The sequence below is a fragment of the Hyla sarda genome, chromosome 7, assembly GCF_029499605.1.
Source record: "Hyla sarda isolate aHylSar1 chromosome 7, aHylSar1.hap1, whole genome shotgun sequence".
NCBI classification, from domain to species: Eukaryota; Metazoa; Chordata; class Amphibia; order Anura; family Hylidae; genus Hyla; species Hyla sarda.
This window is the reverse complement of record NC_079195.1, coordinates 28,688,653-28,701,532: the sequence shown is the minus strand read 5'-3', so window position 1 is coordinate 28,701,532 and position 12,880 is coordinate 28,688,653. Positions and strand designations below refer to the sequence as shown.

At 42.3% G+C, this 12,880-nt stretch overlaps 1 protein-coding gene across 3 annotated transcripts in view; it reads left to right on the top strand.

Moving 5' to 3' along the window:
- PEX5 (peroxisomal biogenesis factor 5) overlaps window positions 1–12,880 on the top strand; it is a 46,874-nt gene extending 33,994 nt beyond the window's left edge. The window contains exons 10-16 of one of the 3 annotated variants that reach the window (XM_056532863.1): window positions 30–149; window positions 3,864–4,007; window positions 4,288–4,358; window positions 4,429–4,626; window positions 6,041–6,206; window positions 8,975–9,132; window positions 12,035–12,880. In XM_056532863.1, coding sequence (XP_056388838.1) covers window positions 30–149; window positions 3,864–4,007; window positions 4,288–4,358; window positions 4,429–4,626; window positions 6,041–6,206; window positions 8,975–9,132; window positions 12,035–12,239 — 1,062 coding nt within the window. In that variant the 3' untranslated portion in view covers window positions 12,240–12,880. The remainder of the gene's footprint in view (window positions 1–29; window positions 150–3,863; window positions 4,008–4,287; window positions 4,359–4,428; window positions 4,627–6,040; window positions 6,207–8,974; window positions 9,133–12,034) is intronic. The other 2 variants (XM_056532862.1, XM_056532864.1) reach the window with 2 other exon arrangements.

Below are 12,880 nucleotides of genomic sequence, written 5' to 3'. Positions count from 1 at the left end.
TCCCTATTCTTTCCCTTTTTTTTTTATAGGCAGATGTGGATTTTTGGGACAAACTTCAAGAAGAATGGGAGGAGATGGCCAAGAGGGATGCCGAGGCACATCCATGGCTTTCAGATTTCCAGGATTTATCTGCAAAATCTTATGACAAGGTGACCTATTGACCCTACACAGATCCTCAAATCCATTGCATGGACATAGTATGCATTAAACTCTGAAGCTCCCCCTAGAGGTCGCTGCAAGGAGATATAATTTTATAATTTAAAGGGGAAGGGCAGCAATTAAAAATGATTTCCTATCCACCTGAAGGGAAATAATTGTCTGATCACAGGGGGTCCGATTGCTGGGACCCCTGCGATCTCTAGAACTGTGTCCAATGACTACATGGAGCAATAGGTTGGCATGCACTCCATAGCAAATACGTTTTTAAATGGGCACTGTCAGATACAAAAACTTTTGATATGTTGTAAAGCATGTATAACCAATAGGTTTTGCAATTGCTTTCATTAGAACATTTTCAGTATTTCATACTGAAAAAGCCAGTCAAAGAACTGCCCCCCCTGCCTGCTTGGACACATACTAGTCCTGGTGTGTCCATGCATCATCACCTATGTCATGGACACACTTCCTTGATTGACAGCTGTGAGCGCAGGGCTCAGAGCTGGAGGAAAAATCCTCCCACTGTCAGCTTGTGTCCCGCTACTGTCAGTGAGGACAAGCTGGGAGTTGTAGTTTTGCTAATGCTAGGGGAGATGTAAGCAGACAGTATACTGAGGGAGGGGGCGGAGACCTGCACAGTGAGGCCACGCCCCCTCCCTTTAAAGGGGTTCTCCGGTGCTTAGACATCTTATCCTTTGGATAGGGGCTTTATATCAAAAAAATGGACCTCATGTCCGGGATGAGCAAAAAGGATTAATGTATATATTAAAACATAACGTTTAATTCTATCTAATAAAATAATCAATATATCAAATTCTATGGTCAATAGAAATCGAACTAGGCAGCTCTGGGTTCTGCAGGGCCCAGCCAGCCCAGGGCTGCCACCCACTTGGGGTTATATATAGCAAGAACCACAACAAGTAGGACTATGATGCAAATGCCAACGCGTTTCTGCCAGTTTGTATTCACTGGCATCCTCAGGGCATCAAGAAATTATCTAACACAATTGACCATTGGTTAAGAATATATAAAAGTCACTATAATTCTAAACATCAATATTTATGCCAGCAGTTGTGGCTTGGTCATGTATACTGTGACAATCGATTCAATTAAACCAGAGACTCTGCAAGAAAATATATATACGATATATGCTTTCCCTAGTTTACTCCTGCAAGGGGAAACAGCATGCCAAGTTCCTGCAAAGAAAAATAGGGGGATGAAGGGAAAAGTCTATCCCTATTAATGGTCTCTGTTCCGGTCTTCTCCCTGTAAGAAAGACAATCCACATTTACTAATTGACCCTGTGAAGAAAAGGCACTAGAGCTCTACAAGGACAGGTCCAGTCCTACTCACGGTTTTGAAGTGTCACAGCAGCATACGACGCTGTCCTGCTGATCAGCAGGACGCCTGTATCGGAATCTCTCACCTAGTGCGGTGTGTTGGCGTCTGACGTCACGTCCGCCCGCTCTGCCTTTATACAGCGTGAAGTGCCGAGCCTCCCATGACGCGATCTGGGAGGTGCGGTCCGGCTCTGCCTATCCGCGCTGTCACAACAGACAGCACGCGGGCGGGGCGGCGAATGTAAACAAACTATCGGGGTTATCTGGCAGACAAACTCCGACAGGATACTAACGCTGGCCCGTGGTATAGAGATTATTAAGTAAGTAAGCTAGGATAGATATAGAGAAACAAAAGGAGTTGATCAGCTCATCAAAGTCCATATGTGTCAAGCATCAGGCAATAGTCCCGGAGCACGGAGACAGGGAGCCGCCACTCCCCGTGGAACTGAGAAAAAGTGGAGGGGGTCCAGCTCCTGGGTTGAGGTATCCAATAAAACTTAACCTTTAATGGCAACTAATTAAAACATGGAAAAACGCCACAGGGTGGCAAGTGACATGTCACTAAAAACAAAAGGAGGGTGAAACGCCGACGCGTTTCGAGCAGTTGCTCTTAGTCATGGCGTTGGTACCTAGTCACACGGGGGTTTAAATACCCACTGGCATATGATCGGGTCCCACCGTGGAAAAAACTCCCCGCCTCCGTCAAACAGGATGTGACGTGGCATAAGGAAGGTAGCAAGAAAGAAAGGAAGGTGCGGCCAGGTAAGATCTAATTAAGTGGAAAAAGATGGCTGATTAACCCATGAGTGACCTGTTTGTATTATAAGTATGGTGACATCCAATGCATGTAAACAATGCAATATTATTGTACAGCGGCCGCTCGTGGGGTATACCCGGGTGGCTAGACTGTCATAAAATAGTCAGCATTAGAAAAATCCCGAGCACACTAAGAAAAAAATATGGTAATAAGTAAATAAATTAAACGCATATTGTGAACTCCAGCCTATATGTCCAAAAACCGCATATAAGTATAATGATATATATGGGAGTTTAACTCATAGCATAATATCATAATAAATGATGAAAAAATTGTAATAAACATGTTTATCAATTAGGCGGGTTAGATGCTTAAATACAATGCGCACAAGACCACTAGTAGAAAAAATATATATATAAGCATATGTTGAGACTGTCATGAAATCGTATTCTCGGAGACATAAGTTCATAAATATCTTAGTATACAGACACATGGGAACCTGTGGGTAAGCACATACTCCATAAAACACCAGTACTGGCACGAGCTACATGAAAAAAACCCTAGTCTTGACTTATAAATGATGTCAAGCATATCGCATGCAAATGTAAGGGAAAAACCCTGTAAATCATAAACGACTTAAGTGGTCAACAACGAGAAAGTGTATATAAAAATGTAATATACAACTTAGATCTCTTAGATACATAACCAGGATAGCACCTAAAACCAGTCAGGGACAGGGATCGCAACACAAAACTCAGAGGGCGAGTAGTTCCTACCATAACCAAAACTAAAAAATATATATATATATATACAGAAACACCACATAAGGCTGAAAGAAGAAAGGGTTAATCAGCCATCTTTTTCCACTTAATTAGATCTTACCTGGCCGCACCTTCCTTTCTTTCTTGCTACCTTCCTTATGCCACGTCACATCCTGTTTGACGGAGGCGGGGAGTTTTTTCCACGGTGGGACCCGATCATATGCCAGTGGGTATTTAAACCCCCGTGTGACTAGGTACCAACGCCATGACTAAGAGCAACTGCTCGAAACGCGTCGGCGTTTCACCCTCCTTTTGTTTTTAGTGACATGTCACTTGCCACCCTGTGGCGTTTTTCCATGTTTTAATTAGTTGCCATTAAAGGTTAAGTTTTATTGGATACCTCAACCCAGGAGCTGGACCCCCTCCACTTCTTTTTCCTAGGATAGATATAGGTCATATAGATGAGATCCTTTGGATAGGGGAGAAGATGCCTGATCGCGGGAGTCCCGCCGCTGGGGACCCCCGGGATCATGCACGCGGCACCCCGTTTGTTATCAGTCCCCAGAGCGTGTTCGCTCCGGGTCTGATTACGGATGACCACAAGGCCGGCGGCGTGTGACGTCACGTCACGAGGGGCGGAGCGTGACGTCACAGCTTACAAGGCAAAGAGCACAACTGAAATGGAAGATCTCTGCTCTATGGCTACTAACATTATATTAGAAAGTTGCTTTATTATATACTTTTTGACACCGTACACAAGTTGGTACTTTCGTTGGACAACCCCTTTAGTCAGCATAGAATGTTTGGACTTAATGTGATGAAGAAGACTCTTTCTGTGTTTTCCTTTAGGGTTACGCGTTTGAGGAGGAAAATCCCTTTTCAGAGGAGGCACAGCCATTTGAGGAAGGTCTAAAACGCCTTCGGGAAGGAGACCTCCCAAGTGCGGTCAGACTTTTTGAGATTGCCGTGCAGCGAGACCCCAAGCACATGGAGGTAAAGAAAATATCCGGTTTAGAAGTGTAGTCCCTTCCTTTCCTCTCATGCAGGGTAGGGTTGTTCAACAACAGTGGACTTTCAAATTTTCCAAAACTACGACTCCCAGCATGCCCGGACAGCCGTTGGCTGTCTGGGCATGCTGGGAGTTGTAGTTTTGCAACGGCCCGAGATCCCATGTGGTCCCCTGGTCTGTGTCCAAAATGGAGAGGAAAATTCCCTGACCAATATGACGTCCGCAATGTCAAGGAATAAACTATTCCTCCCCTGTATCTTTTAGGCCTGGCAATATTTGGGCACCACTCAGGCAGAGAACGAGCAGGAGTTGGCGGCCATCAGTGCTCTCCGCAGGTGAGGTCTTATTCTGGATCCTCTGTCTGTCTTCCCTTAAAGCATTTACAGATGTCAATCTCAACCTCAGGTGCCTGGAGCTAAAGCCGGACAATCTGAACGCCCTGATGGCGCTGGCGGTTAGTTTTACCAACGAATGCCTCCAGCAGCAGGCTTGTGAGACTCTGCGGGAGTGGCTGCGTCACAACCCCAAATACAACCACCTGGTGAAGGAAGGAGACGCCGGAGAGGCTTCTAGAAAGAAATCCCTGGGGACCTTATTGTCTGAGTGAGTGAAGGCTAACCTATTTTTTTATTTTTTTTTAAACGGAAACCCAGTGAACAGATCATCCATTATAGCTGTAGATTTCTTCCTGTAAGCTGTGACGTCACCTCACAGGGAGCGGAGCTCCATTCCCCCCTCCCCTCATGTCAGCACAGGACAAGATCAGTGATTTCAAGGGGGAGCTGGTGTAACTGCTCATTAGATTTAGGACTCAGATAAGGCAGCAGTGAGCCTTTCTAAGTCACAGTAGTTTCCATCAGAACAGGCTCCCTGCTGCTTTATCTAAAGAGTCCTAAATCTAATGAGCAGTTATACCAGCTCCCCCCGTCACGACACTGGTCTCGTTCCCATGCTGTTTTTATTTTGCGCAGCATGGGATGGGACCAGTCACCTGTTGGGGGGAGCGTGTATTACTGCTCATTAGATTTGACTCTTTACATAAGGCAGCAGGGAGCCTGTTTCGAAGGAAACTGTGACTGAGAAAGGCTTACTGCTGCCTTATCTAAAGAGTCATGAATCTAATGAGCAGTAATACCAGCTCCCCTCTTGACATCACTTGTCTCACCCCATGCTGCGCAAAAATAAAAACACACGGTGCGTGCCATTTTGCAGGGTCGTGCCCGTTAAAAAATTCCCCTTCTTAGTGTTCCCCTGATAAATTTGCTGCATTTATCATCTGCGTAAGAATAATTTTTGCGTACAAAATTGCGCCAGGTTACTCCTTACTCCACCTCCTAGGTGGCGTAGGATGCGCAAAGTTTGTTATTGTGTGTTCTTGTTATTGTGCATCCTTTTTAAGAATTCACGCAATAAATTAGTTTAACTAGACACAAGAACTTTATGCAAATGAAAAAAGAAATATTGCGCACATTTTTCACACAAATCGTAAATATCCCTCTTTTTGTAGCTACTCTCCAAAAAAAAGGGGCCCCATCTCCATAACTCAGTGTATCCAAAATGGGGTTTCTAGACAATCCCTTTTTCCCCCTAACCATTATAACAAGTTCTCCGTTTGCTGTGAGTGAATGGGAACATTTGAGAGTCTGTAAACCCAGACAGACCCAATACTTCTCACATCTGAAGGTTTGCTCCAACAGCAGCACAAATCTTGCTTCCGTCCTCATACGGTGGTTTGCTATAATGTATCTGGAAGGTTTCCATTCACTGACAACAAGCAGAGATATTGAAAGCTAGAGTACTGCACACAGTACTCCAGTGTTTCCCAACTAGGGTGCCTCCAGCTGTTGCAAAACTACAACTCCCTGCATGCCCGGACAGCCGTTGGCTGTCCGGGCATGCTGGGAGTTGTAGTTTTGCAACAGCTGGAGGCGCCCTGGTTGGGAAACACTGGCTAGAATAGAGGCAATGGCACATTTATATCAGAATTATGCCTTATTTTTCTTCTCTCTGCTTTCAGCACCCTGTTCTCCGAGGTGCGGGAGTTGTTCCTCTCCGCCGTCCGTATAGACCCAAGTCAAGTGGATCCCGATGTTCAGTGTGGCCTCGGGGTTCTCTTTAACCTGAGCGGGGAGTATCAGAAGGCGGTCGACTGCTTCACGGCCGCGCTGAGTCAGAAACCTGATGTGAGTGAAGTTTGGAATAAAATGGCGCCACTTTGACAACCGGGGCAAAAGTAACAGAGGGAGGGAAAACTGCTGCAAAGGAAAGTGATGTAGTTACCCGTAGCAACCAATTAAAGGGGTACTCCAGAGAACTGACCTTATCAGACACAGCCTGATTGTGGGGTGGTCTGACTGCTGGGACCCTTGTGATCTATACGGGGGCCCCAGCTACTTACCCATCCTCTGCACGCCCTGGCCCCCACTTTCCTGGATGAGAGCAAGTGACAGCCCGCTCAGCCAATCGCTGGCTGAGGCGGGACACCGCTGAGGCTTGTGATTGGCTGAGCAGGCTGTCACTTTCTGTTGTACAGGAAGTTGGTGTCAGGAGTTTGCCGCGGATGGGTTAATAGCCGGACCCCATATGATAGATCGCGGGGTCCCAATAATCGGAACCCCCATGATCAGACAGGGGATAAGTGTCTGATGAGTTCACTTTAAAGGGGTTATCCAGGAAAAAACTTTTTATATATATATATATATATATATATCAACTGGCTCCAGAAAGTTAAACAGATTTGTAAATTACTTCTATTAAAACATCTTAATCTTTTCAGTACTTATGAGCTTCTGAAGTTGAGTTGTTCTTTTCTGCCTAAGTGCTCTCTGATGACACCTGTCTCGGGAACTGTCCAAAGTAGAAGCAAATCCCCATAGCAAACCTCTTCTATTCTGTGCAGTCCCCGAGACAGACAGAGATGTCAGCAGAGAGCACTGTTGCCAGAGAGAAAAGAACAACTCAACTTCAGCAGCTTATAATTATTGGAAGGATTAAGATTTTTTTTTAATAGAAGTAATTTACAAATCTGTTTAACTTTCTGGAGCCAGTTGATATAAAAAATTTTTTTCTTCCTGGAATACCCCTTTAATTGATGCCATCTGGTCGTCTACACCAGTTTTGATCCATCTCTCCTCCAAACACAGTCCACGGTATTATGCCAATATAAATAAAAGGTAATACGCAAACTGGTAAAGTACAGGGCCCTTGTGGACAAAACCCGTAATTACTGTTTCCATAAAATGTTCATAAAATAGCCATATAAAATGATATAAACAACACTCCTATTATTCCAATATAAAATGTGTAGAATTATATATTATGATATCAATGTCACAGATACATAAAGCTGCAGAATATTAGAGTAATTAGCCAAATTAACCATTGTCCAAAGATGAACAGCGGTGAAGTGCTTTGGTTATTTCAGTAAAGGGGTACTCCGGGGGAAATTATTATTATTTTTTTTTTAATTTATTTATTTTTTAAATCAACTGGTGCCAGAAAGTTCTACAGATTTGTAAATTACTTCGATTTAAAAATCTTAAAGGGGAACTCCGTTGTAAAAACTTTTTTTTTTCTCTCTCAAATCATCTGGTGCCAGAAAGTTAAACAGATTTGTAAATTACTTCTATTAAAAAAAAAAAAAAAAAAAAAAAATTTAAAAAATTTGCAGCTGTATACTACAGAGGAAATTCTTTTCTTTTTGGATTTATTTTCTGTCTGGCCACAGTGCTCTCTGCCGACACCTCTGTCCATGTCAGGAACTGTCCAGAGCAGGAGAAAATCCCCATAACAAACCTATGCTGCTCTGGACAGTTCCTGACATGGACAGAGGTGTCGGCAGAGAGCACTGTGGCCAGACAGAAAAGAAATTCAAAAAGAAAAGAACTTCCTCTGTAGTATACAGCACCTAATAAGTACTGGAAGGATAAAGATTTTTTTTTTAATAGAAGTAATTTACAAATCTGTTTAACGTTTTGGCACCAGTTGATTTAAAAAAATAAATAAATAATGTTTTCCCCCGGAGTACCCCTTTAATCCTTCCAGTACTTATCAGCTGCTGTTTTCTACAGAGGAAGTTGTGTAGTTCTTTCCAGTCTGACCACAGTGCTCTCTGCTGACACCTCTGTCCATGTCAGGAACTGTCCGGAGCAGGAGAGGTTTGCTATGGGGATTTGCTCTTACTGTCTAAACCAGTGTTTCCCAACTGGGGTGCCTCCAGCTGTTGCAAAACAACAACTCCCAGCATGCCCGGACAGCTGTTGGCTGTCCGGGCATGCCGGGAGTTGTTGTTTTGCAACAGCTGCCGGCACCATGGTTGCAAAACACTGGTCTAACGTATGGCGGCCTCCCCACGAATAGAGGATGTCCGTGGAGAGAATGGCCGGGCGCGTAACATAGGTTTGTTATGGGGATTTTCTCCTGCTCTGGACAGTTCCTGACACGGACAGAGGTGTCAGCAGAGAGCACTGTGGACAAGACAAAAAAAAGAAATCCAAAAAGAAAATAATTTCCTCTGTAGCATACAGCTGCTAAAAAGTGCTGGAAGGGTAAAGATTTTTTAATAGAAGTAATTTACAAATCTGTTTAACTTTCTGGCACCAGTTCATTTAAAAAAAAAAAAAAAAAAAAAAAAAAAAAAAAGTTTTCCACCAGAGTACCCCTTTAAGGAAAGGCGATGGGACTAACCCTTTAAATGAACGTCTTCTGCCGTGTCTGTCTGATCCATGGGTGCTGTATTAAAGGGGGTTATCCAGGATTATGAAAACAGAGCTGATTTCTTTTTTAAAAAATAAAACAAAATGTGCCACACCTTTCCCGTGGTTGTATGTGGTATTGCAGCTCAGTTCCATTGAAGTGAATGCAGGCAAACTGTACTACCACACACAACCTGAGAATAGGAGTGGCGCTGTTTTTGTAACCTGCTCATGTAACGCCGTGTTTTCTCCTGCAGGACTACTTATTGTGGAATAAACTGGGAGCCACCCTGGCAAACGGTAATGACAGCGAGGCAGCGGTGGAGGCTTACCGACGGGCACTACAACTGCAGCCGGGATTTATCCGCTCCCGGTACAATTTGGGCATTGCCTGCATTAACCTGGGGGCACACAGGTAAGAGGGGAATATCCTATTATATTAAAGGGGTACTCCATTGGAAAACCTTTATTTATTTTTTTTTTTTTAAATCAACTGGCGCCAGAAAGTTAAACAGATTGGTAAATTATTTCATTAAAACATTTTAATCCTTCCAGTACTTATCAGCTGCCGTATGATCCACAGGAAGTTTTGAATTTCCTTTCTGCCTGACCACAGTGCTCTCTGCTGACACCTCTGTCCATTTTAGGAACTGTCCAGAGTAGGAGAGGTTTTCTATGGGGATTTGTTCCTACTCTGGACAGTTCCTAAAATGGACAGAGGTGTCAGCAGAGAGCACTGTGGTCGGGCAGAAAGGAAATGATAAAATAAATCAACACGGCAGCTGATAACTACTGGAAGGACTAAGATTTTTAACAGAAATAATTTACAAATCTGTTTAACTTTCTGTCACCAGTTAATTGAAGAAAACCCTTTTTTTTTTTTTTTTTTTTTTTTTTAAATGAACTGGTGCCGGAAAGTTAAATAGATTTGTAAATTACTTCTATTAAATGAAATCTTAATCCTTCCAGTACTTATTAGCTGCTGAAAACTACAGAGGAAATTATTTTCTTTTTGGAACACAGAGCTCTCTGCTGACATCGCAAGCACAGTGCTCTCTGCTGACATCTCTGTCCATTTTAGGAACTGTCCAGAGCAGCATATGTTTGCTTTGGGGATTTTCTCCTACTCGGAACAGTTCCTATAATGGACAGAGATGTCAGCAGAGAGCACTGTGCTCGTGATTCAGCAGAGAGCGCTGTGTTCCAAAGAGAAAATAATTTCCTCTGTAATATTCAGCAGCTAATAAGTACTGGAAGGATTAAGATTTTTTTTAATAGAACTAATTTACAAATCTGTTTAACTTTCTGGCACCAGTTGATTTAAAAAAAAATAAATAAAAAAAAAAATTGTTTTTCACAGGAGTACCCCTTTAAAGTGTCCCTGTTCCTTAGATCGATCAAGGTCTAGTTCAGGGTTTCCCAACCAGTGTGCCTCCAGCTGTTGCAAAACTACACCTCCCAGCATGCCCAGACAGCCTTTGGCTGTCTGGGCATGCTGGGAGGTGTAGTTTTGCAACAGCTGGAGGCACCCTGGTTGCGAAACACTAGTCTAGGTGTAACGACTCCTAATGATTGCGAGAACGAGACGACTAAAGCGCTTCACTCTCGGTCTTGCTCGTCGATGCACAGGCTGGACTGTATATAAAGTCTATGGAGTTGACCTGTGGAGCAACAAGTGTTAAAAGGTGTTACCTAGCAATAGAAAAAATGAGGGAAGGATTTCTTCCAAAAACAGCGCCACACCTGTCCTCAGGTTGTTTGTGGTATTGCAGCTTAGTTCCATTGAAGTGAATGGAGCCAAGTTGTAATACCACACACAACCTGAGGACAAGAGTGGTGCTGTTTTTGGAATCAGCTTTGACTATATATTCCTAGATAACCCCTTCAAACAAGTGTTTCTCCCTCCTTATTCTGGTCTTTTGATCAAAACTTTTTGGACGTGACAAGACTTTTTTTTATAATGGTTTGAATTATTTTGCAACCAGCTTTATATTTAGTCAATGGATTAAAATAAAAAATGTAATTGTATTTTTAACTTTTTAATTAATTTTTTTTTATAGATTTGTATCTGCAGCTCCGGGGGCAGATTGTTTGTCTGATATTTCACTCTCTAGATATTGTACAGAGAGAACGAGAGGGGGAGGATCAGACTACACTTGGTGTTTGTAGTCTGTAACCATGGAGACACATAGGTCTGCACAGGAGATGTAGATACTAAATTGTAACAAATTATTATTTATTTATAAAAATAAAAAAAAATTGAAACTTCTAGAAACTTATTTTATTCTTAACAATTTAAGAATAATACAAAACCAAACTGTATACAGCGGCACTCATATTTTTAAATAAAAACTCTTCTGGGTGACTTAACTGGGAGTGTTTCCCTACCAGGGTCCAACCAGCTTTTGCAAAACTACAACTCCCAGCATGCCTGGCCCCCTGGTTGGGAAACACTGCAGTAGAGACATATATATATATATATATATATATATATATACATACATATATATATATATATATATATATATATATATATATATATATATATATATATATATATATATATATTTTAGATGTATTTATTCATTCATTAATTTTTCATATATATTTTTTAAATATATATGTATTTCTTTAAAGGAATACTGTCACATGTTTTCTCCCGCACTGACCACAGGTACTAATAGTGCGGGAGACGCTGATTCCTATGATCCCTACTAGAGATGAGCGAACTTACAGTAAATTCGATTCGTCACGAACTTCTCGGCTCGGCAGTTGATGTCTTATCCTGCGTAAATTAGTTCAGCTTTCCGGTGGGCTGGAAAAGGTGGATACAGTCCTAGGAAAGAGTCTCCTAGGACTGTTTCCACCTTTTCCAGGCCACCGGAGCACCGGAAAGCTGAACTAATTTATGCAGGAAAAGTCATCAACTGCCGAGCCGAGAAGTTTGTGATGAATCGAATTTACTGTAAGTTCGCTCATCTCTAAAAATTATATAATAAGCAGTACTTTATATTTTTTATATATTTAAAAAAAAATATTTATTAAATATATATATATATATGCTAAATAAAAATTTGTAAATATTAATATATGAATATATAAATTAAATATATATATAAAATTCTAAGCCAGTGCAGCACTCCGTAATGGTGAAAAAATGTGAGTTTATTCCATCAGAAAATGTGACAAAGCAGCGACGTTTTGATCCTCTCCAGAATCTTTCTCAAGCTGAAAAAATATATATATTTATTATATATAATCTTAAACAGTATATTGACTTCCGTCCCTCTAATCCTCATCCTTACCGTTTGTTGCAGGGAGGCTGTGGAGCATTTCATAGAGGCCCTTAGCATGCAACAGCAGAGTGGCGGCCCCGGAGGAGCCATGTCTGACAATATCTGGAGCACCCTGCGGATGGCGCTATCCATGTTAGGACAGAGTAATTTGTACGCTGCGGCGGATGCCCGTGACCTGGCTGCTTTACAGGCGGAGTTTCCCCCTCCCTCTGCCCCTGTGCAATGACCGCAGTTTGACGGGTTTCCGTGTGAGTGCATGCTCACAGGTCTTAGTCAATGTACCGGGGAAGCAGAACCCACAACCATGCACTAAGACTCCATACACAGAGGTAAGAACCCAGCAGACTGAACAGAGTATCACCCCCTCCCTGGCCGGACCTGATGGGACCCACCCACGAGAAGCTTGATCTTTCACTCCATTGGCTGGTACAGGGGATGAAGGGGCAGAGCGGATTTCTTTTTTCTAATTTACATTGATTTTTTTTTATTTAATTACCTCGTGTATCAGGAAACGGATACAATGTGACAACTTCACAGCGGACGTACGTTACCATATCAGTGGATTCATTACCTTACTCGTTTAGTGTTAGTCTTCACCTCCCCTGAAGAATCATCGCCGGTCCTCCAAAACATTATAACCTCTCGACCGCCGTTGCTACTTTTCATATAGTTCCGGTATCTGTACGCCGTGAGATTACGTCTAGACTATAGAGCTTTAAGGATTAATCCGTGCGTAATGGAAAAATTCTGCAGTTTTCTAATACGGTATACTTTGTGTGTTAAATGGGTACTCCGGTGGGAAAAAAAAATTTTTTATAAAAAAATTTTATCAACTGGTGCCAGAAAGTTCTATAGATTTTTAAATTA